General features: G+C 38.7%; 2 protein-coding genes across 5 annotated transcripts in view; one reads left to right on the top strand and one right to left on the bottom strand.

Moving 5' to 3' along the window:
• Positions 1 to 607: 607 nt before the first annotated feature.
• On the bottom strand, positions 608 to 20,823 carry SLC35A5 (solute carrier family 35 member A5; the record flags this gene model as incomplete). 4 transcript variants are annotated; one of them, XM_081234514.1, is made up of 7 exons in its annotated part: positions 608 to 2,138; positions 3,443 to 4,223; positions 10,609 to 10,676; positions 13,222 to 13,352; positions 14,734 to 14,832; positions 19,662 to 19,810; positions 20,463 to 20,823. In XM_081234514.1, the coding sequence occupies 6 exons, from the start codon at positions 19,789 to 19,791 to the stop codon at positions 2,070 to 2,072; spliced, it is 1,278 nt and encodes a 425-aa protein (XP_081090640.1). In that variant the 3' UTR covers positions 608 to 2,069. The 4 variants fall into 4 exon arrangements, with proteins under 4 accessions (XP_081090640.1, XP_081090639.1, XP_081090638.1 ...); XM_081234513.1 differs by having other exon boundaries at positions 13,222 to 13,355; positions 20,617 to 20,822; XM_081234512.1 differs by having other exon boundaries at positions 13,222 to 13,355; positions 20,463 to 20,821.
• Positions 20,824 to 21,084: 261 nt separating this feature from the next.
• ATG3 (autophagy related 3) overlaps positions 21,085 to 25,351 on the top strand; it is a 28,681-nt gene continuing 24,414 nt past the window's right edge. The window contains exons 1-2 of the mRNA XM_081234515.1: positions 21,085 to 21,413; positions 24,089 to 24,130. Coding sequence (XP_081090641.1) covers positions 21,342 to 21,413; positions 24,089 to 24,130 — 114 coding nt within the window. The 5' untranslated portion in view covers positions 21,085 to 21,341. The remainder of the gene's footprint in view (positions 21,414 to 24,088; positions 24,131 to 25,351) is intronic.

Genomic DNA, 25,351 nt, shown 5'->3' with positions numbered 1-25,351 from the left:
CGGCCCTCCATATCTGCAGTTACGCATCCGAGGATTCAACCAACTGGTGATTGTATTTATTGAAAAAAATATGCATATAAGTGGACCCGTACAGGTCAAACCTGTGTTGAGGGGTCAACTGTACTCCAGTGCATCCACGTCAGAACTTCACATTTTCGTCCCAGCTCCTTCCCTCTCTCTACTTAATTTGTAAATTAACATGAGTAAACCTTCCTTTGGGCAATAAATCCTTTCCTGAAAAGGAGGGTGAAAAAGCAACTGTAAGTGAGAAAATCAATCTCCATGAATTGGTGGGATCTGCTATTTAATATATCCCGTAGGCAATACCTTCACAAGTAATACTGTTGCAATTTTATGTGTTTCATAAGTATGTTTTGTATGCTATATTTCCTAAAAGGTCTTCCTATAGCTGATTTTCTTTACCTTAAAATGAATTGCCATAATAAAGTAATCTTCCTGTTTCACATTAATTACTCTGATGGAACGCCTATGATAAGGTAAAGTTTTGCTGTTCTCAGAAGTCAAGATCTACTGAAAAAGAGACAGTTTTAAAAGTTCTTTTGAAATTACGTTTTGAAATTAAAAATACTCTGCATTCCACTTCATATAACAACACAAGGTAAGTGTTTAATAGTTATTTTATTTATAAATTTCCACCAACTCTTGCCATTCATATTGCTCTGGATATCACAGATGGATTATGTAATAGTATTATCTTATATATATCTGTATGAAAATTAGGGGAAAGAAGAGATGTACAGACTGCATGAAAATGACAACTTAAAGCTCACATTTACAGTGTAGTGCTCTATAAACACACAGGTCTATTAGCTGAAGCCAACACTTGTCCTATCACCATCCAGCTATATGGCCTTGGGCAAGTCATTTCTGTTTTCTCATTTTTAAATTATCTATCACCTGACTTCTCTACCTCATAGACTCAACTGGATGCATGCAAAAATACCTAAAAAAATACCATGCAGTTTAAGGGTGAAATATGGTTACTATAAAGTGCTTTATTTATTACTGGCCTTCCTCTTTTTAGAGTAATACTATTCACATTTCAGTAAAAGTCATTTGTTTGCCAAGTGACTCTTTTAAAAGAACTCTTCGGCAATAGTCTTACTGACAACCTGGCATGATTCTGAAGCCAGTGTCTCAACCTTTAGGAACAGAGTATGATATAAAGATTTAAAATAGTCATACGTTCTATTTAATAACTAATAAAAGTGGCTTATTAGTTCTCCAAAATAGAATAATCCAATAGTCATGTGGTCAAACTGAGGAGAAAAAACCCACCATGGCTGGTTTAAGTGATGTAAAATACAAGTGATAACGGTGGGGACTGGAAACCAACTTTCACCTAAATGGAAGCTTATTTGTGTAGAAAAACATCAAAAGACAACCACTAAAAATAAGATTTCCTACAAATTCCTAAAAATTAAAATTCTCAGATTTTTGTTGAAAAATTTGCTTCTTTGGCAAAACATTTAGCACAGACTACACTACTCTCAAATCAATGTTGTGGCTGGTTATTAAGGTCCTTCAACCAAATTTTTAGAGTCTCATTGATTTTAATTACAAAATGACTATCTCTTTTAATTACAAAATGACTATCTCCATGGCCTCAGAATTCAAGGGTCAACCGAGGTGATATTTATAATGATAAAAAAGGGAAGACTATGGCATGCAGAGTAGAACTACACAATTCTGAATATCTGGCAAACTGATCTCTATTTGTATATTTATAGGGTACAGCTAACATGATTATTACAAGTTTTCTGGAATGGAGGAACAAGGAAAATAATCTGCAAATATATCTTGACCTACTAAGTACCAGGCCATTAATGCAGTCTCCATACTATTATTCTTATGTCAGTTCCTTAGAACTTTTTAGCCTTTGGGTACTCTAAGCTTTGGTTGGAATTATTTAGGGAGCGGTTAGATATATGCAAAGAGTTTTATGCTTTAGAAATGTTCTTGGTTTATCAAAGTGGAAAGATAAATATCACACATGCTGAAAATGTGAAGATAAGGTTTGTGAGAGCTGCCAACTATTTGGGTACCAGTTAGAAAGTATCTTCATCGGATTCAATATCACTCTTGGGTTTTGTAAGTCTCTCCAGTTCCTCTCCATCCTAAAAGGAAACATGAAATCAGTAATTAATTAGGACAAAATTAGAACTGTTCCATTTTTGATGATTACTAAGGAGAAACCTTACTAACAAATCATGGACTTTATTTAATTAAACTATAATCTTGTTAAATGAAATTAAATAAATAAGTTCTTGGAAAGTTAACCTCAGGCATATAATGAGATAAAAAATTGGAATGCACTTCAGTAACGTTGAATTTCAAAGTTAACAAGAGCAAAGTAAGGAGCGGCCTCTGCTGGTCTTGGAGGGAAATGACTAAAGGCTGCAGAAATAGGTATAAACTAGGCCTTGTTACCTTGTTACCTTGTTACATTGATTTTCTTCTACCTAAAAAAGTAGGGCAAGCAGTGTTATTAGACTGTTGGAAAAGAATACAGGATTTCTAAATCTATATTCTAACTGAGATCAGAGCAGGCTTCTAATTTTTTCATCTTAAGAATCTGTTGTAAATATCAACACTTCAGAGGCATTACTGAGGGAAGCTCTGCCATGAACTCTATCTAATAAGAAATAGGTTAACTTTCCCGAAGAGTAGAATGTTCATTGTGTGAACTATCTCATATTTTGTGTGTTCATGAAAACTGTAAACTTAAACCTAGATAGAGGACTCCATTTCATATTTTATTTAAATATATATCTCCTAACTTGAGCCTCCAAGAGATCACTATGCATTTGCAGCGATCCTTTTGGGAACCTTGGGAACCACCGTCTTAGCGAGATAAACAAGGTTGCCCTTCTGGCACACTCTGGTTTATGAAAAACTACAGGGAAAAGAAAGAAGCCAGGCTTTTGACTTATATTTAACAAGACTTACTAACGTCAAAGATCAACTTTTCTTACGAATGAGGCTTGTTTCCCCAACTACAGTGGAGTAGAAAGAGTAATGAATGGATTAGGAGTCAGACCTCATGGGTTTGGTACCAGTTCTTTCTTTCACTTACTATCTGTAACCCAGTTAGCCTCTCTGAGACTGTTTCTTCACTTGTAAAACTAGGAGACTAGACAAGATAACCTGTGATGCATGTTCTGGTTCTGTGACTGTAATATTCTATGATACAACTAATGCATAAAGTCCTTGAGACTGTGATTTATACTTTTTCTCAACCCCTGACAGCATTATCATGAGCCCTTATATATAAGGAGTCCAACAAATGTTTGTTGAACGATAAGTCACAGAGATCCAATATGCCCTGTGACAAATCAGCACTGATCTATTTCTCTTCTTGCATAACTACACTTTGAATTTGGGAAGAACAGGCAAAAATGCAGCATCCTCACAAACTTACCCCACTGGAGCGCTCCCAAAGACTGCCACTTAGATCTCGGATCCTTTCTTGCCTAGATGTGTATTCCAGACCTTGAGGCTTGCTGGCATTATAAATAAATATGGAGAGAAGAACTGATGGGGCTTCTATGAAAAACTCCAGGGAGGGCCTGAAGTTAAAAACCAAGACAGACACCGCTGTGATGATGACAGTGGTGACCTGGGCCATCAAGACATGGAACATGTTGTCCAGGAACTTCAGAATAAAGGCCACCGAGAGGCCCTGGAATGCAGTTACAAAAATAAGAGCTACTGAAAATGCATTGTGGCCATAAAAAAACCCACAGTTCTTAACCTGATCACGGTTACTGCTCTGAAGGCCCAGGGTCAGCCCATTAAAAAGAATGCCAAAGAAATAGAGTTTGCTGTTCTGTACAAAGATGCTTTCAGTGAGCTGGTTCCCTTCCTTCAGTATCTTTTCATTATAGATATTGGCCATCGAAGAAATAAAACACTGGACTATAATAAGAACATGGCCCAAGCCAAGACGGATATGACTGAAAACCCTGGCCGTGGTGTTCCACTGAGCTTCAGAAAAAGTCCACTCCTTTGTTGTGCAATTGTCTTTTCTGGAGCATTCACTACTGAAAAGAAGACAGGAATTGGATGGGCTGAAGAAGGCATCATGATGAAATCCATGTCCTGCCAGGTTATGCTGTGAGGTCTCAGTCCCAGAAGTGAGGGCCACAATAGACAAAAATAAAATCAGGAGGGAAGCCCACTGTATCCAGTTTAGATGCCTCCTGTTCAAAGATGAAAAAAAGATTTTAATACTAGTCTTTTTTCCTCCTCCTCTATCAACTGTGTCTACTGAAAACTCAATCACTTGAGTACTTGGTTGCATGAACCATACTGTTTTTGCCAGCATTCCCCACAATTCAAGTTCAAAGGAAACCCGTTAGGGTGTGTCTGCTTCTTGAACTTTTTAATTTTTTTGCAGTACGTGGGCCTCTCACTGTTGTGGTTTCTCCCGCTGTGGCCTCTCTCGTTGCGGAGCACAGGCTCCAGACACGCAGGCTCAGCAGCCATGGCTCATGGGCCCAGCCGCTCCGCAGCAGGTGGGATCTTCCCGGACCGGGGCATGAACCCATGTCCCCTGCATCGGCAAGCGGACTCTCAACCACAGCGCCACCAGGGAAGCCCCTTGAACTTATTTTTTATCTGCTTTTATAGTAGCTGTCCCTTAAGGCCATTCAGTCATTTCTCCTCATTTTAAGTTTCCTTTTAACCTATAGGTTTAACTAAGCCTCCTTTCTACCTTGGAAGCTGATCTTAGTTGTTTGGTACGATCACTTTTTAATCTCGTGATAAAGTAAGTTATAGCAGGGATTCTCAATCTAGTTTCCATGAACCAGAAAAAATGTGACGAGCTTCTGATATCTGTGAATTCTTGCAGTGTGTGCCAAATCTTCTACATAGGTGAATTCCTGGTCTTCCCCACCCCCACCCACCAGGTGATCCTTCAAAGATCTGTCAAATTTTCAAAGGTATTCATGACCTAGAAATGATTTAAGGAGGAAGCTAGTTCCCAGATTCATGGCCTGATCATAAAATATTATACAGCAAACTGTTTGATAAGGCAAGGAAAAAAATATTTTTAGTGTCTCAGTTGATGAAGTCCTAACAATGCTTTATTTATTTCCTTATTTTGCCTAACAACACAGTTTTCAGATATGGAGGATGTGATGATGATGATGATGATTATTATTCCATTTTGAAAATTCATTCAGTTCAACAGACATTTAATAAGCAGCAACTATGTGCCAGGCATGCTGGGAAGAGAAAAAAGACTTGGTCTCCATCCTCAAAGAATTTACACTTTAATAGTGAGTGAGCCATGGAACTAAATGATGACAATATAATGTGTGACATATGATACACAGAACAATTGGGGTACACTGAGGAACAACACCTGAGTCTGGAAATAGAGTCAGGTATTGCTTCAAAGAGGAAATGACACTTAGGCTGAAAGATGAAAAATAAATTGAAGTTTCTCATGTGAAAAGGGAGTTGGCAATATACCCAGGAAGAGGCAAGAGTCTATACAAAGGCTACAAGAAGGTACATTTGACTAAGGAAAGAGGGGTATGGGACTCAGGTGGGGGCATCCAGGGAGGCTTCTGGGGGGAACAACACCTTCAAGTTTGAAGATCGATTAGTCAGGTGGAGAAGAGGCACACCAAGAACAGAGAGTAACATGAGCAAAGGCAGACGTGTAAAGCAACAGGTGAGAACTGAAGTTGTAAGAATTTTGGAGCCTTTGTTGAGCGCCTACTATGGGTCAGGCAGTTTCTGTTCTAGGGGAGGAAATGGTTCTCAGAGGTTAACTGACTTCTCTAAGGTCATGTATTTATGAAAGAGCAAGGAAGGAGTCTGAGCCATGGTTTTGTAAGTTCTCCTGGACCAATGCACCTCTTAAGTATAATTCTGAGTTCCCCGGATGCCTGTACAGGAATACGTGTCTGATTTCACCAATGCTTCCATAGAGCTTCATGCTGTGAAACTGCTAACTGCACAGATAGCACACACAGACAGCAGCACACCTGTGCTCCCTATATGTCTTCTCGTGTATACACTTTCATATAACCAGATCTAGCATGCAGTGATGAGACCAACATAGCCTTATAGTCCATGAGGTCAGAAACTGTCAGCTAGTCACATACATTTCTGAAGGTGCAGGTGGTACACATTTAGTAGTAGAAGCAAATGGAACGGAAACCAAAAAGACAGAGATGAAAAATGCGTGCTCAATTTATAAAAATCATTATATAACCAAGTACTGTAGGTCAAGATAAATGAGGCAATGATATACTCTACAGGTCCTTTAGAAGTTTTCAATTCTGACGGCTATAGATCTTCCACTAATATTGACATGGAGAAAAAAGAATCCAAGGAAATAAAGCCTTAAATAAGCTAACCGGTACCTACTGCAAATAATTACTCATTCAAGATAATGTTCTAGGCAGGTAAAAATTATTAAGGATTAGGGTGAAAATAGATTTTCAGCAAAGAAAATAAAACAATAAATCATCCTATAAAGTCAGCTGAGGATCTGCACTCTTATAAATGATGACTGATTAGGCACGAAAGAGTTTGCTCCTTACGGTTTAGGTGATGCAACGGTAGAAACTCACTTAACCGACCTCTCCACTGCCCCAGTAAAACATTCAGATTGACGCGCAGAGCTGAATGCCTCTGGCTGGAAGGCTGCTGAACCTGAAGGCCTCTGCTCCCAAGTGAACTGTTTGCTCACAAAGAGTCTCTGTTCCAAAACGTGTTTTTGCCAGGTGACCTCATTATTGTAATTATATATTTTAATGATTACAGAAATCATAAATTATGAGTGAATGAAAAGGATTGCTGTTTTCATGAAAACTAAGTTGAATGCTTTGGGAGGACTAAAGGCAAATCTCAAGACAAAAAAACTGCCTTTGAATTAGGTACAGGTAAGTTAGTTTAAGCTTAGGGAATGAATAGTAAAAATCCAGAAGAATCTACTTTAAAAATATATTTAAGGCTTGCTCCACTATAATGAAATTGAAACCAGAAACCACAGATGATGTGTAATGAATGTAGGTTCAAGCAAGAAAGAAGCCAAAGAACTCCAATCAGCAAACCCCACACGTATGCAAAGGAAAGGTCTTAGGCTCTTCATCAAAAGAATGATGGGGCTTCCCTGGTGGCGCAGTGGTTAAGAATCCACCTGCTGATGCAGGGGACACGGGTTCGTGCCCCGGTCGGGGAAGATCCCACATGCCGCAGAGCGGCTGAGCCCATGAGCCATGGCCGCTGGGCCTGCGCGTCCGGAGCCTGTGCTCCGCAATGGGAGAGGCCACAACAGTGAGAGGCCTGCGTACTGCAAAAAAAAAAAAAAAAAAAAAGAATGATGAATTGACACTTACATACCTTAAGTTAAATTGTCTAAAGTATATATATATTTTAAATGACATCCCTACTTTGAGTTTTCCTAGTAACTCAACAATTAGGTCCAAATTGTGTCAGATAAGAGCATTTCTACCATATCTGGTGGTAAACCAAGGCAGAGCAAGAAAATATTTAAGTGGAAAGACATAACTTTTTTCAAGAAGCCATGCATCATACCTTTCTAAATAGCACAAAGAGTGACCAGGGGCAGACTTATCATGGGAAATTATAAATATTTATCAAGTGAACGAATGGTTTTGGAGAAATGCTTGTTATTACTGAGTGGCACTTTTATTTTTTCTGCTGGTTCAGAAAGTAAAGTTCACCGTAACTTCTAAGACATCCAACATATGTTTCAAAATGTGTTTTTTAACAATTTTTTCCCTTCCCTTTGAAGAAATCAGAGAAACTTACATACATTCTTTAGGTAAAAATAAGTGCTGGTCTTGGTTTCGCTCTCTAATCTCCCAAATCTCGATGTTGAGGCTGACATTATTATTCCCTGAAGCCTAGCAAACAAGATTATACAACTTTGCCAAGACTTAAGAGCAAACCAATAGGGCCTTGAGGCATGCCTGCCACATTTCCACTTTGAACCAGTAACTATACTTCAAGGAGGAAATCTATGCATTCACATGGGGTTTAGAATAAGACATTTGAATGGTGATACTTTTCACTTTTTCTCACTTTCAAATTCTTACAAGTAAGTTTTACATTAGTCACTGGACTTATTTTTTTCTACCTGTATAGCCTTATATCCTTTACCTGTATGGGAAAGGTATTTGATGGCTCTGCTAGAGTTAAGTATAAGACAAGAGCTTTGATATTCTAAATGAGTTATTTATGGCAAATAAATTAAGAACTTGTGATAGAACTCAAGCTATTCTTAGGTCAAAATTTTATTGCCACGGGCAGAAGACCATCAAATGACTCACAAAGAGTAGATTAAATAGGGAAAAACTAACAAACAACATACACTACCACCAACAAAAAGATCAAAATAGAACAAAGTTGATTTTAAAATATAATAATAGGTAATACTTAAAAGGCATTCCCATAAAAGACATTATTAGATTTATTAACACATTTTAGCTCCACTATTTAGAGTAGCTTCAAGTGCTGATTTGTGAATTAGTCAAACTAAGACCCATTCTGGGAACTAAGCGTTTGTGGAAATAATAAAAATGGAGTGATTTTATTGTTTCTTTAATCTAAAGAACTTCTAAGGATTCAAAACAGAGTGGTATTAACAACAAAGCAAACACATGCCTAAGAATCAATATTACTGCTTTGAATATTAAGAGGTAAAATATGTAAAAAAAGAAAAAAAGTTTGAACTGTAGCTCATAACGTTGTTTGTCCCTCCGCCCCCAGCCTATCCACCTAGACTCCCTCTCTTCTACAGCCAAAGGGAGCTGCCCAAGGGCTGCAAAATGCTTAGTGGCTCCGGGTTCCAGGCACAGACTCAGCCTAACTGCACCTATCTCATGGGGTCATTGTGGGGTTAAGTCGAAATAGGGTAGGAAGGCCCTGAGGAGACCTTAGTGTTTTCTAGTCACTGGTGGAGAGCCTCCCCGGGCAGCTGCCCACATGGCAGTCGGGCCACCCTGGGCAGGGCTTTTCCAAGTGCCCCTCACCTTGGCCCACAGCCCTGCTCATGCTCTGGGGTCATTAAAAAAAACAAACCACCAACTCTTGGCATAGGTAGAGCTACTAGTCAATTTCAAATCAGGAAATACATACCTTTAAACTTCTCTTTGGTAAATTCAGTTATTAATTTAATTTTGACATAATACTTATATATTATATAATAACTTAAGTATAATACCATGTGTACTCATGAACTGTCACTTTACAGGAAAAAAAATTTTTTTACTTGAAGTAAAAAAAAAGCCCCAAACAAAACAAAAAAAATACATGTTTTTGAGACCATCGCTCCCCTATTAATAGTGAGTATTTTATTGTGTGTCAGAGCCAACAATTATTCCTTTATGGAAATGCATCCTTAATTTTATCACAGGAATCAATATAAAAATATTATTGCTTACATATGTTTTCTCAGAAGCCAACTTTTATCCTACAAAGTGACTTTCATGCTGATTTTAAAGACTTTAAAACTTTTTTTGGATTAGCATTCTTTAACTTGCTAGTTGAATTGAATTATTCTCACAATTCATAAATAAAATGAAGAAAGTGATAGCAAAAGCAAATTTCAGTGACTCTAACATTTAAATTGGATGAAATGCTATGTTCATTTTTTCCCCATCTCTTACATCAACTATTAAATTGAATGTTTCCTCAGGGTAAAAGAAAACCTTACAAGAATTTCATATAATTTATGTACTGAATGCATCATGGGATTCAACAAATAATTAGTGCCTATGGACCAAGCCCTTCATCCTTCTGTACACATCAATTATGAAAACACACTATGACATAGCACATTGAGAAACAAAAAGAGAATGTGAATGTAAAATTAAAATAAAAACAATCACAACAAATATAACAAAGAGTTAATTTTATTTTCATCATCATCATCATCATCATCATCATCATTAAATAACAAATTAAACTGGAGTTAAGTACCCAGATCCTGTATCACCTTAGGACTTTCTGGCCTTTGCTTTGCAGCAGAGCCTATCTAAACTAAAAATGTTTATTTTATTCAAACGTTCTCCTGGAGATGAATTAGTGATAGCACTTGGAAAGTTTAATAAGTTAACTCTTATTAATTGTAATTTTAACTAGATTCCTCATGCAAATCCTCTGCCAGTTACAGCTTAAATCACGTAGTCATCTCAAGGAGTTTAATAAGGAATTTGCCACTTTTTATCACCTCCAAACTCCATATAACAAACATATTAATCTTAGAACTTCTTGGTTCCCTATTAGTGTACAGAGAATCTTCAAAAAAAAAAGCTAATGAATTCTTTGTTGAAAATCTGGCGCTAAAAATTAAAATAATTAAAACCCAATCATCCCTTTTCTTTTGAGATGCTAAGAAAATACATTTCAAACATTGAATCGCAGAGGATTTAGACAGGCTAACACTGCAGCTGCTTTCCAGATGGGTTAAACAACTTGCCCAACACACAAAGCAAATTAGGAATAAAATCTCGGCCTTGGGATTCAGAGGGTATATCACCTGAAACAAGGCGGTGCCATTTTAAAGTATGATATATGCTTTCACAACAAGTTACTTACTTCAGCACTATCCTGAATAGAAGAGCTGTTGTTATAATGCTAAAATTTGAGAAGATAACAGCCATGGCCTAGAAAGAAAGAGAAGATAGAGTTACAACCCAAGCAAAGCACTGACCTCAGAAATCTCTCAGCTTGGTGCAAGTTAACCTGACAAAAAAAGCTTTTTGGTCAAAACCCAGAGGGGTTATTAGGGCAGCCACTTCACTAGAGGATTAAATTCTATTTTTATTGCTTGTTAAACTTACATAGATATGATCAACTTATTGTACAGGCTTTGAAAATGTGCTGAAATTCAGCAAGTGCCTGTGTAATAATCTTTATGTGCAGATCTGGAAATACTTATAAACTCTATAGGTTTAGGTCCAGAAATAATGGTTACAATGATTATAAAGCATTCTTTTTCAAGCTCTCAGAGACTTTTAACACTGATTCTGTGGGTAGAGAGAAAGCAAGTACTGTTAGGCCCATTTATACATTAAGAAGATGGAGGTCTAGGTTTTTAAGCGTTTTTAATGCTCTAGGAATTAAATCAATTTACCTGGTTGAACTGTAGTGATTCAGTATCAGTGATTCATTACCAAACTTATATTTGACAGTCCTTTGGAATTATTCACATTGTTCTAAACACTTAGAAAGGTGTTAGCCAGATTTTATTAAGGTTTATTTTTGTGAATTTAGTCAAATTCCACATATGAGAATATTAATCTGAACATATATACATTTTGGCCCAGAAAATATGAAATTTATCACTGCCGCCATAATTGGATCTGACAATATTAATAATTTCTAAAAGCAAATCCTACTGCCTTCCTCCTTGCTGTCACTTTAGATTGACCAACCCTAAAGAGTATCCACAATCTTATACAACCAGCAAACACGACTAATATGCAGCTGAATTAAAGAAATAAGAGTAAAATCCAATAACAACTAGCAAAAATTCCAAGAATACAATATTGCTCTTTTTCTACTGAATTTTTATGGGAACCATTGTTTTAAGGTTTTCTTTGCAGACGAATGTTTGTGAACCCCTGGTTAGAAGACAAGTAAGAGGAGATAAGAAAAGTACATGGCTGGTTAAGAGTGGGGAAGTGGCGGCTCTGATGAATCACAGTTACAGCACTGCAAATGTACCTAACAAAACAGCCTGCTGGCCTGGGGAACTGTGTCCACTCTGTCCAGGCAATAGTATAGAATAAATAAAATATCACAGCTCTTTGCCCCCAAACTTCCATGCATCTCTATTTAATTCTTTCCAACTAGGCTTGGGCATAGCACTACACAGAATATATAAGCCAAGTAATTTATTTTGTAATATCTGTGGCTGTACACAATCAGGAAGGAAGAGCAAAGCAATAAGCTGTAAGAACAGGAAGTTGCACTCCTGCTTTGGTACTAGGGATTTAGCAAAGGGATATAAATTTAGAGCTAGTCTGTTGGATACAAATAAAACACAACAAATATACATTTATTGGAGGTGAATAATTATGTCGTTGGGAGGAATTCTCGGATCTGAAAAACAAAGTGAAAGAATTTAGGAGAGGACACGTTTTAAATGGAATGAACTTTTACTAATAAAATGGATCACAGAGCTGAAAACAACTTCAGGTGATCCCCTGGCCCAGGTCCTTACCTTTGGGCCAGTATGGTAACACTATTCTATTTTACAGAGCAGTTTGCCCTTGCCTGGTTCTAATCTTTTCAATTGTGCAAAAGAATCAAACTCCTGTTTTCTACCTCAGTGCCCTCTTGATCCCTCCTTTTCATCCCACTTTCACACTGATTTGGATATACTTAAGAGGCTTCAAATAGAGGACTAGTGTCAACAGAAATTCTATGTATGATCAAAATGCCTGAACTTGCTCTTTAAAGAAAATTAAAACACATTTTCTTAAATGTGGTAATAGAAACCTTCATTTTATAAAATGAAAATATAGAGGGGAAAATATACATGTGATCCAAACTGAGTAACAGGTAAAAGCAGAAGAGACCAAACTTTAATTCTGATTACTAACAGCTCTCTAAATTGGCATAGGGGATGCCAGGAGAGATGAGAAGTATACCTAGTATTATCAGTTATGGATAGCAGTTAGATTGGGAGGATATAATCTCTACCCTTAAAGAACTTGGTTAAATGACAGGACTAACAGAAAACGAAAATCATACCAAAAGAATATGTATACACCACATTAAAACAAGTGTAAGAAAGAGCGGTACACTGAGTGTATAATTTTCTGAGTTAATCATGGGAGTCTGCTTGGAGGTCCTGGATGTTGAGATTCATATTAGAGGTGGGTAACCACAGGATGGCTCAGAAAACAGGCAGACTGGTTAAGGTTACACAGAGAGAGATGGCTCTAGATTCAGTGGTCAGGAAGCAGCTCCCACAGATCAGTCAGCACAGTTTAATGGTTATCTTTCACAGTGGAAGAGTCTTGCAAGTGGATTGGTAAGTCAGTGCTCAGATGATTCTGCTCAAACCTCAGGAAGGCCAGTGAGGCAATGAGAAACTAACAGTGCCAAGGAAAACCATTAAAAAAAAAAAAGAGAAAGGTTAGTTCCAGGATTCATTTCTCTGTCTTTTCAATGCTGTCTTCTTTGTCATTATTTACTTACAGGCTGAAGATAGGAAAGGACATAGAAGACAATCAAATTATCCAGGAAATAAAGAAAGGCAGGAATGGACCACTTCATGAAATTAGAGAATTTCTTCCAGGAACCACATCTCAAGTTTCTATTTTGATGATCTTCTAAAGAAAGAAATACAGCAATAAATATATGAGCTTGATGAGAATGCACATATTTTTAGAGAAAGTAAGTTGTATTTAATTTCTGATATAATTCTTTAAAAGAGACTTAATGAACGTGCTTTCGTAAGTGACTATTAGCCTTGAGAAATCAAGAACTACACAGGATTCCATTACGGTCTTTCTTCACCCCACCACCGTGCTCATCTCTGACAATAGCAACACTTTAGGAATACTGATTTTCTTAGTTCCTGCTAACTTGAGACAGACATATTACTGAGGAAGGCAACTCAGGACACACTTATGTTTTCTCTTACTACTCTGAGCATAAAGCCAAGAGAGATCAACAAGTTAAAATAAGTGGAACAAAAAATGTAGCGTTCATGCTGGGATTTTGTTTTCCCGGGGCCGGGACAGTGGTGCTGTGGTGGGTGAGGGAATCAGGAAAGGGGGATATTAAGTGAAAGTTTATACATAGGGGAGTAGAGAAAATTAACCTTTGCTCATCCTAGTATGAGTTATTCTCCTATCTCTAGGTTTACAAAAAATTAAGAAGGTACTGTAACGGAGAATGTAAAATAAAATGAAAAGATAGAAAACAATTTAAGTCTAACCCCTGTAAATACTTCATAAATTTCATGAGATTAAGAAATGTATTCCACTAACTATAAACTCTGCAAAGACTGAAACCTCTGAGAATGAAAAGACATCTTCTTGGGCAAGCCCTTTAACGGTGTAAATTCTATGTCTACCTCATGTGGGAAGGTGGATCAAAGTAGAAGAGAGAGCTAAGGTTCCATAACTGGAGAATTAATAGCCACAAAAGGGTACATACTTTTGATCTGAGGAAGGATTAGTACCCTTATTTGATACTATGTGCACCCTTATTTGATACTTATTTGATAGCTGATGAAACTGGAGCTCAGAAAAGTAAAATAATCTGCCCTAGAATACAGTCTCTCTGACTCCAAAGCGCTATGCTGTCCCCCTAAAGGCAATGGGGACTGTTTTGCAGTATGCTACGTATCACGTCAGACAGCAGTGATTTAGATAATCCTGAATTTGAATAAAAACTAACTTGCTGTGTGACCCACCACAGGAACAAGTCAAGAGGCAGCACAGTGGACGGGACGCTAGGACATGTGGGTTGGACTCCAGGCTCTGCCCCCTCCTACCCAGCACCACATTAACACTTACAACTTACGCTCTGAGTCTGTTCCTCACTTGCAAAACATGAGAAATCATATTTCTATTTGTATCTTAGTAGCCTCATATATAAAATTAATGGGCTAGGCTAACTGATATGAAATGTTCCTTTCAGTTCTAAAATTTTTTGATTCTGTGATTTTTAACCAGTATATAGTACCATTTCAAGACTCACCTTTCTTCAGAACCCAGAGTGACACAAGCACACAGAAAACCAGCTTCACCAGTTCTGAGCACACATTCACAGTGGTTGGAAGATAATCATATTTGTTCTCTGAAATGTAACAGAAATGTTTTTTAATTATAAATTGTGCTCTATATAATGCTTACATACAGTAAATAGTTTAGAGCTGTTTCTAAACTTAAAAGTTGGACTTTAAGACTGGTTATATTAAACTTCATCCAGTTGGTTTTGGCTCTTTTGTATTTTTGAATCAATTCACCTAATGTGTTAGCTATCCTTAACCTCATTGAGTGTTTTATTATCCTCGAAATTGAGAGATATGCCTCTCATGTTTTCTTTCAAGTTCCTGAAAAATGTGTTGAGGAGGCTAGGGCTACAGGCGAAGAAAGCTTTGTGGCATTAGAGACAACCTTCTAAGTTGACCATTAACTAACAATCGGGGCCTGACTAATCAAACAGCTATCAATCTAGGTGGCTGAATTATTACCCAGCTCAGGATTCCTCTTGTGTGACTTGTCTGCCTTGCTTAAATCAAGGTACACTCTGTCTGTGATATTCCCTTAACTCAGAGTTTTCCTATCTGTTTCATATCATGGTACACATGGAAAACAATATTTGTTAGGCACTCTGGGACAAACAGTATGTTGTGGTAACAGAAGGAAGCGGCTTGCAGCAAGAGGCAACTGGCCCAGGGCTCTTCGGTGGACAAACACACTGACACATCCAAACCCACTGACCAATCAGGAAGCTATATCCCAATCTACAAGCCAATCTAATTAGGAAATGAGGTTTGGTTAGTATATCTTGACTTAGCTGTTATTTCTCTCCTTTTTCTAAATGCTTACAAACAACTTGCTCTAAGATTTTACCAAGGACAAACATAAATTTTATTAGTTACTATTTTGAGGAATGCATTTTCTCAGAAATATTTGCTTGTTTCCCTTGGTTGGCATATGAAAAACCAAAACTGGCCAAGTACAAAGGAAAAAAGCCAACTCGACATTCTTCCTCCCCAGAACACTCTTTCTTCCTCTTTTCTGTGGTTTTCCCTAACCTTCACAACCTATGCATAATCAATCCTTTACTCATCTCCGATCCTGTAGCACTAGTGTAAACAGATAGGGTAGGGGGTCCCCGGAGAAAGAGAACCAGGCGTGGCTTTCTGGACATAAGAGAAGCCATTTTTGGCCTAAGCCATCTTGTGACTTAAACCTGGCCATAATGCTTGCCCTTGAACAGGTCTCAGTAATTAAGGATCTTAAGGGAACAAAAGAGTGCAGGAACAAACGGTTATCCAGCAAGAGAAGTGACAATAGCAAAGATAATGTATCAGTTGTAAAGACTCCCAGTTCAGTTTCAATGGTAAAGATGAGCCTGCAGTGCTCAACCACCAGATCAACTAGAACTGGATGATGATGTTGACCTTTTCTGACCCTCCTGACTTCAATCAACTAAAGCTGGATTCTGTCAACCACCCAAGCCCCTTCATAAATTGCATGTACCCTTTAGCTTAAAACTTGCCCAATTTTGCTGTTTGGGAAGACACTGCTTTGGGAAAGCTCTCCGGTGTTCTCCTTACTTGCTACAAGTAATAATAAATCCTTCCTTCTCCCGATCTTTGGCTTGGTTGTGTCTTTTGGCTCAACACGTACCAAGAGGTGAACCCAGTTTGTGGCTAACACTACCTATAAACCTCTATAACAGTACTTGTAACATTGTATTATAGTTACTTTTTATGTTGTATGTCTTACCCTTAAAATGTAAGCTTTGGGGCTTCCCTGGTGGTACAGTGGTTAAGAATCCGCCTGCCAATGCAGGGGACACGGGTTCGAGCCCTGGTCCGGGAAGATCCCGCATGCCGCGGAGCAACTAAGCCCGTGCACAACTACTGAGCCCGCGCGCCACAACTACTGAGCCCACGCGCCACAACTACTGAAGCCCGCGCACCTAGAGCCCGTGCTCCACAACAAGAGAATGAGAAACCCGTGCACCACAATGAAGATCAGCCCCCGCTCGCTGCAACTAGAGAAAGCCCGTACGCAGCAACGAAGACCCAACACAGCCAAAAATAAAAACAAACAAATTCGATAAATAAATTTTAAAAAGTAAGCTTCTTACAAGACAGGGATCATGTCTTGTAAGACATCCTAAACCTGGCAGTTAAGTGTTCTGCACTTAGCAGGCACTTAATTGCCTGTCAAACTTTCTCCATTATTCAAAGCTCAGTTAAAAACATCTCTTCCTCCCTTTTCTGAGCTCAAAGCTAAAATGAAATCACACTCCATTATCCTCCAACAATACTTTGCTTTACTTTCTAGCATGATACACATGAGCAAACATGCACACACACAAATGGGGGGGGCTTTATATCACAACTTTCAAACTCTTGTCACTGCTCTTTAACTCATTCTTGCTTTTCATCGTTTTTGTTTTTCTCCTTGCATTTCTCTCATGGTTGACGCCAAATCTTATCACAGCATCATGTGTGACCTCTCTCCACTCTACTGCCCACACTCCAACCTTATCTATGACACATTCATCCTTATTGGTTTCCCTTCACTCCCAGAGAGAGGAGCCATGGCCCCACTATTCACCCATTCTCCCCATTAAAACCTTCCCTTCTCTTCAGGGGTTTTGCTCCAATAATTATTTCCTCGGGCTTCAGTATATCTCCTTTATCTTTCAATTAACTGGCTTCCTCTCCTCTCCTACAAATACGTTCAAAACTCCCAACCGAAAAAAATAAAATATAAGATCCTCCCTCTCCAGCTACCATACCTCCTCCTAATCTCCATAAAAGTGTCAATATTAATTATCTCCACTGTACCCACTTTCCACTCAGATCTTGCCCCCAAGCAGTTTGGACTGCAACTCATCTCTCTAATTCCTTCTTTTTTTTTTTTTTTTTGCGATACGTGGGCCTCTCACTGTTGTGGCCTCTCCCATTGCGGAGCACAGGCTCCGGACGCGCAGGTTCAGCGGCCATGGATGACGGGCCCAGCCGCTCCGCGGCATGTGGGATCTTCCCAAACCGGGGCACGAACCCGTGTCCCCTGCGTCGGCAGGCGGACTCTCAACCACTGTGCCACCAGGGAAGCCCTCTAATTCCTTCTTAATATCCTTCTGAGTGTCAGCACTCCTGTTAAATGCTGGCATTCCTTGGAGTTCTATCCTTGGCTCTTTGTTATTTTCTCATTCTGTGTGGTTACTCTGAATGAGCCCTCCGCTCCTTGGGTTTTAAATGTCAACTTAATATAAATGTTTCCAAATCTGTATTCTGGAACATTTAATGCTCACTAAACATATCCATATGAATAACTATCTCCTATTTATTCACTTAACTGGCATTTCCTTGACATGTGTGAAGTGCTAAACACAGCAGGATACAGCAGTAAACACGGACACAGCTCCTGGCCTCATGGAAGGTACAAGAGCTAAAACTGTTAATTTCTCTGAGCTCTGTCCAACCTGCTCTTCCTTCCTTAGTCTCCATCTCAGGTGAGAACATCATTGATCTACTCAGCATCCAAACCAGAAACCTCTGAACTATCCAATACTTCATCTCCTTTAATCTCCACATTCCACACATTCTCCAGGTCTTGTCTTTTCTATGTTTAGAATATTTCTTGAATCTATCCTCTCTTCTCAATTCCTACTTCAAAAACCTTGGTTAGTTTTCATCATCTGTGGCTTGAATTTGTAATAACCCCCTAACTGGCTACTTCTCTTCCCCTTTAGTCCCTTCTCCATCCAGCTACCATAATAGTCTTTCTCATCTTACCCTGCCGTTTATATTCCTCCAAGTATTCCTTGTCCCCCAGACTCTAGGGCCTAGAGAATAAAGTCCCAGATGCTTAGCATGACATATAAAGTCCTCAGCTCTCTGATCATTACTGCCCTCTCTGGCTAATCACTCCTTCCCACCTCGTCCAAGTCCTTAAAACTTTTTGCTCAGTAATTCTGAACTACACATTCTCACAATCCATCCTGCTTTTTTAATACATCTGTTCATTTTTATAGGCTGTTGCTTCTGTTTTGAATACCTCTGCCCACCTTGTCTTCTTGTGGATCAACTGTCACCTTATCAGGGAAGTGTTCCCTGACTGTGTCACAGTCCACATCATGCTCTCCCAGACAGAATATATCACTTTCTATGTAAAACTACCTCTGTATCTTTGGTATAGAACTGCACTTATTATACTGTATTTTCATGATGCATTTACATGTATTTCTCTTCTAATAAACTGTGAATTCTTGAGAATAAAGTCTATATCTTATGCACTTTGAACCCTTCTAGTAATATCTAGCCCAGCGCCTGGCAGAGAAATGTTAACTGAAAAAGAGACTTATGTACACATCTGACTCCCCAAGCAGACCATTAACGATCATGATGTCATGATTTTACGTGTACTCAATAACTAGTGAGAGGTTCTCAACACAGTTTTGTGGAATTAAACTGTTTAAATACAAATTCTTACATTAAGAATAATAAAAGATTTCCTGAGTGTGTATTTATCAAAGTTAATAACCTGTACTGCTCCATTGATAATGTACTTAAAATAGTACCTCACAAATGCCAACTGACCAAATATATCTCCTATTTCAAAATAAGTTATAATATATATTGCTATAGGCCCAGAAACACCTGTTGATTAAACCAACAGTCAGATGTTATGATCTGTTCTGCAAAGGTTTTGATCCTGTACTTAATTGACCCAAATTTCACTCAGCATCAAAAATTTTTCTTGGTAAGGAATGAAAGTTTAAAGAACCAAATGTAAACATGCTTTATCACTGACATGAAGCAGAATACTTTTAAGGGTATTATCCCCATTTTATATACAAGGGAAACTAAAGACAAGAAAGATAAAGTGTGATTAGATGGCAGTGCTCCATACATATTCCAAATCTTAACTTACCTTCATTGGCTGAATATTTTACAAGTAGGATTCGACTGGAGCTTAAAGCAATGAATATGGCCCCCAGCAGGAATGTATACATTGCTGAAGAGGAGCTTAACACGGGATGACCACAATAATTGCTTTCCATTCCACTGTTTTTTAATTGCCTTAAAGAGAAGAACAAGTTCATGAGCAACCCTGCTGGCAGATTAAGCATAATGCAAATACCATTGATTTGTGAAGAACAGAAAAGGAATTTTTTAGATGTCTGGTTATGCCTATACCCAAAGCAAAAAAGTTGGGGAGTACAAGAGAAACTATGGGGAAAGGAAAGGAAAGAGTCAAAATTTGATAGGAGGGGGAACTCTAGAGATTGAAAGGCCAAGAGCCAGGTTAGAAGTGCTGCCAAAGGTAGGACATTTTAGGACTGCAGGATTCTGCAGGAAAGCAATTCTTTAACTTTCATTCTTATGAGCAACTTTGCTCTAGAAGATAACTTCAGATTTGTATTTTCCTCCTCAGTAGCAGTTTTTCCATAGGAGGAAGAAAAAGAGCTTGATGGGAAAGATTTCGTTACAATAATGACCGAAATAGAAATATCTGAAACACTGTGTTAATTTATACTGAACTACTGTTGGAAGTAGAAGACGAAATCAGTGGCTCTAAGGCCCTCTTTTGATATGTTAAGGCCATTAAACTCCAGGTCGGGTAACTACCCAAAGCAACCCAGAGTAAGGATAGTGCACAGTGCCTGGAGGATTGGTGAGAGATGGGCTGGAAATACCAATGCCCACAGCCCAAGTGGGGGCGTAAACCTACCAAGGCCAAAGAGACACCTCCCCTTCTCGGGAAGAGCAGCTTTCCCTCCACGATCTAGGAACGCCTTCTTGTCACACATGCGCAGGAGGCATCTCGTCTGGGGCGCCCTCCCTCAAACGCACGCGCACTTCCTCGTCCCGGGGGGCGCGGTTACCTCGGTCCCTTGGAAGAGCTTCTAGTGGCAGAGCGTACATCCTAAAGCTGAGACAGTAACTATCTAGGTCCGCAGCAGCAGCAGCAGCAGCGGTAGCTTTTAGGGTCCATACACGGAGAATCTATGGGAGAAGAAAAGGCGAATAAGCCTTTGGACCCGACCCTCCTATTCCGGAACAAAAAGCACAATAACTACCCGACTAGGCAAAAGCGGGCCTGGCACCCATTGGGCAGGCGCGGTCTATGTTACGCTTCCGGAGGGAGGGGAGAAGTGACCCGATCCCGCCCCAGCGCGGCCTTTCTTGCGTCACGTGACCGGAGACTCCTGTGTCACGTGAAGCCCAGGTGGCGGCGGAGCTACGGCGAGAGGGCGAGAGTAAGAAGCGGAAGCCGGAAGGGGCGCGAGTGAAGGCTGGAGGAGAAGACTCCTCCCGAGAGGGCGAGGGGTGCGCGTGCGCCCTCTTCTTCCAGCGCAGCCCCGCCGCCCTCGCTCGCGGCCAGGTGACAGCTGGGCCTGGCCTGCTGCGCGCTGCCTGGGGCGCGAGGAGCGCGCGCCCTGCCCTTGCGCGCCGCGCCGGCCGCCCCTCCCCCTCGTCCCGTCCCTTCCGTCGCGTCCCGTCCCCTCGGGTGCCGCCGGCTGGTGCTGAGACATTTTCTGACTCCCAACCACTGTCCCGGCTCCCCTTTCCTCTCAGACGCGGGGCCGGCCGCTACTCCGGCCCCAGAATGCAGAATGTGATTAACACGGTGAAGGGAAAGGCACTGGAAGTGGCTGAGTACCTGACCCCGGTCCTCAAGGTAAGCCGGGCTTGCCGGGGGCTGTCAGGCTGACGCTTGGCTCTGCAGGGACCGAGGACCGGACGCCGGGGGCGTCACGGTGTTGTCCATTGGGGAGCGGTGTAGGGTGGTACGCGGGAAAAGGTGCAGCCCCCTCCCGCGGTCTTATCTAGCTGTTCTCTAGGGTAAACTTGGAGCGACGCTCTGTGCGTACTTCACCCGCCAGAACTCAGCTCGTCTGGGTACATCGGGTTGGAGCGTAGTCCGCAGCTAAGTGGGTTTTAGAACATTAAATCCTAACATCGGAAGTCTTTTGAACTTTTTAAACAAGGATTTTGCTTATTTTAAAGAAACGAATCAGTGTTTGGTACTAAAATGACATGTTACTTTTTTTCTTTCAAATTTCGTAGTAAGTCTTGTAATTAGGAGTTTGAAATAGTAAGTTGTGAATGAGGTCGCAGCTTATTAGATTTCAGTGGAACAAGGTGAAATTTGCAACATTATTTCTTTCAGTACCGTTGAACCCAGTTTACAGGCAAAACCCCCTTTCCCAAGTTTTAAAATAGCTGAAACTAGTTCCTCTTGGACATCAGTGATAATACGGAGCAGCTTGACTCTTCTAGATAATTTTTTTTTACATTGGCAGTAACAGCATTTTTAAACTAAAAATTGTGACACATTAGCTATTACAGCAGTGACTGACTTCCTTATTTTCAAAGATAAATTTCTAGAATTGCATTCGAGTTTTTCTTTTATAACCCTTTATGGTAAGTTTTTTGTTATTGTATCTTTATTTTTCCTTTCTGAAAAGCGAGCAATGATAGTAAATGAAGAGCGATTTCTTGCTTAAGTGTTTTTTTCTTTAAGCTTTTATTAAAATTTTACAAATCTTAGTGTAGGATGAAATATCCATGGAAATGGTTGTTCCTCTCTATTCAAGAAGTTACTCTGGTGTTCTAAGAAGATTTTACTTTGCTCCCTTTCCATGACAAAGCGAAATATTAGTCCTGCAGTTTTTAAATACTTATTTCTAAGAATGGTTTTAAAATGATATCTTGTTGGGCCAAGTTAAAAAAAAATTTATAAACGAGAACTCCAACACTTGCTACGCTTACATTTGTTTACTGTGAAACCCATCATAATTAAGATTATTCAGTCAACTTTGAAAATAATTTTTTTGACATTTGAATCGAATGATTCTTTTGCATATTATGTCATCTTATCCGAAACGTCTAACTTACTAGGCATACAGCATTTAAATAATACACAATTATTAAAACTTTTTAGTTTCAGGGAGAGAGGAGCAAGAGAAAAAAACCTCCCAAATAAAATATAAAACTGCTATTTTGAACTTATAGGATTATGTACTGAGAAAGCATTCTACTTGTTCACCAAACTGAAAGGATGTGTTAGCTTGTTAGTATGTATTTTTAGTAATAAGGAAAGCAGAATTAATGACCCTCTCCTTGATCTTCCCTGTGCAAACTGTTGGTTTACAGAGTGAATTCTTGTAGTTTCCTACTAGACATGGGAAGGCAAGGAGAAAAAGCTAAATCCCTGGGAAATAGATGATGATTTATCCCAACGAGTAAAAATTAAGAAAAATCATGGTTTGGAAGGCACATGTACAGTAAAAGCCAAAGTCCTTACAATGATCTTCAAGCTTATACTTGTTTGGTAGAGGGTCCTTTCTCACCTACTACTGGCTTTTAAGCAAAAGCCCTTCTTCACTTTTGCTTAAAAGCCATCTGACCTCTATGTTATCCATCAAGCACTCTCTTGCCTTGGGTTTTGCATTTGCTCTTCCCTCTGCCTGAAATGCTCTTCCCCCAGACAGCCTTGTGGCTTGTTCCTTTCCTTAAGGTCTCTACTCTATAGTCACCCATCAGTGCAGTCTTTGTTCTCTTACCATCCTATTTTAAATAATCATCTCTGTCCCTCCACCCCTGACCAGTTTCCTCTCTGCACCATTTTTCTTTTTGATATTGATGACCATTTGGCTTTTCTCCCTGAACTAGAGTTTAAACTTCTTATGAGGACAAGGAGGGGTATGGTCTATTTTATTCACTCTATGTCGCTATTACCTTAAATAGTGCTTGGCATATAGTAGTTATTTGGTATTTTTTGAATCAATAATGTTCATAAATGAATCTTCATTTTTGTAGATTTCTACCACAAAATCTTATGTATAACTTAAACTTAAGAAAAATTTGGTAAGTAACATCCTTGCTTTAGAGGAGAGAATATTGTATAATATCTTGGTGGAGATGAGAATAATGGGAAAGTATTAAATGATTTAGGACTTATAGATTTGGTTTCTAATATTACTCAAATGAGACATTGGCTGAATTGTAATATGTTTAAACATCTTTAAGACATTTTTCTGTTCTGTAAAATAATGATATTTCGTCATTTCACAAAATTATTTTGAGGTTTAATGTTTGTATAAATCTTTGAATGTTTTTCCAAAGAGCTTTGCTCTAATATAGCACTGATCACATTATATTGTGATTATTTTCATGTCAGTTTCCTCTGTTATACTTACATATTCCTTGAGGTCAGGTACCAGTGACAGATTGTTTTTTTTGCACATGCTCCATTACCTAGATGGGTACCAAGCAAATGGTTGCCCACAAACATTTTTCAGTTGAAAGTGAGAGATAGCGTAATACTGTTATTCTTTTTACTTTCTTTAGGAATCAAAGTTTAAGGAAACAGGTGTTATCACCCCAGAAGAGGTGAGTATTGAAGATATCAGTATAAAGCTATTATATTCTACAATTACATAGAACTGGGTGGCTTTTGTGTTTTATAAGAAAACATCTTGAAATTTAATCTTGATTTGAGTAAAATTAGATCCTGTTGACTATATTAGCAATTTTGTAATTGTAATTACAATTTGTAATTGTAATTACAATAATAGCAATTTCTATTTCCCATAAAAGAAAATGTAAGTTCCCTCTCAGTTTGTCATTTCTCATATTTTTGTGTAATTTCTCTTTATTTAGAAATGAGGGTGGGAGAGGAAATGGAAAAGATTCCTATAGTGACTTATCTTTCACTCATATTTGTATTATATTGAGCTGTGCAGTGGACTCTGGCGTTTGTTGTCTTCCTTCTTTCTACCCCAAACATGAGTTTTCATGGCTTTCCATTTGGAAACTTTGTCTCAGTGTTTGGATATTAAGTTTTCTATCAGTATTCAGCTTAAATATTTTATTGCTACATATTTAACATTGATTTTTTTTCCCACCATTCTTTCACTTTTTCTACTAACCAGACAATGATGAATCTGCTTAATGCTGAAAGAAATGGCTCTTTTATAGGCCAGTTGTGTTTTATTGAACTTTTAATATAGAATTATGTTTTGAGGAATCATTTTACTTGTTCACTAAATCTATATAATAAAAGTATTGTCTTTCCTTTAGGTAGTTTATTTTGTTGTCTTTAGAGAAATACATTCTGGTCTAAAAATCCTTTTGGACTCCAGTTTTATGAATAGTTAAGGTTACATCAGACTTATTTTTTAGTCTTAATGAATGGCAAATAATTTATTTAAGCTTCACCTTTAACTCTCATTAAAAGTACCAGTCATTGGCAATGGAACTTAATTGAAATGAGCCATGTTGTATGATCTGTTTGTAAATTCCAAGACCTCAAGCCAGGGAATTAACTGATCTTTTAGTTTTCAATTGTGATGGAATCTCTTCAGTCCCAAATCCTTGTAAGTTCAAAGGATGGTGTGCTTAACTGACAATTTTATCTAAAATTTTATCTGAAAATTGTCTTTATGTTTAGTGAAGACATGGAATAGTATGCATAAAACCTAGAAGACCTGCCTTCTTGACCCATTTCTCTAATTTCTCCTATTCTGACTCAGGCAAATCAATTAATCTATCTAGGCGCAGGCCTCATGTTTCCTCATCTTTAAGATGAGGGATTTTGACTCGACATTCTCT

The sequence above is a fragment of the Mesoplodon bidens genome (genome assembly GCF_964165515.1).
Source record: "Mesoplodon bidens genome assembly, chromosome: 5".
Classification (NCBI taxonomy): domain Eukaryota; kingdom Metazoa; phylum Chordata; class Mammalia; order Artiodactyla; family Ziphiidae; genus Mesoplodon; species Mesoplodon bidens.
The sequence above is the reverse complement of the archived record's forward strand: the minus strand, read 5'-3'. Positions and strand labels throughout refer to the sequence as shown.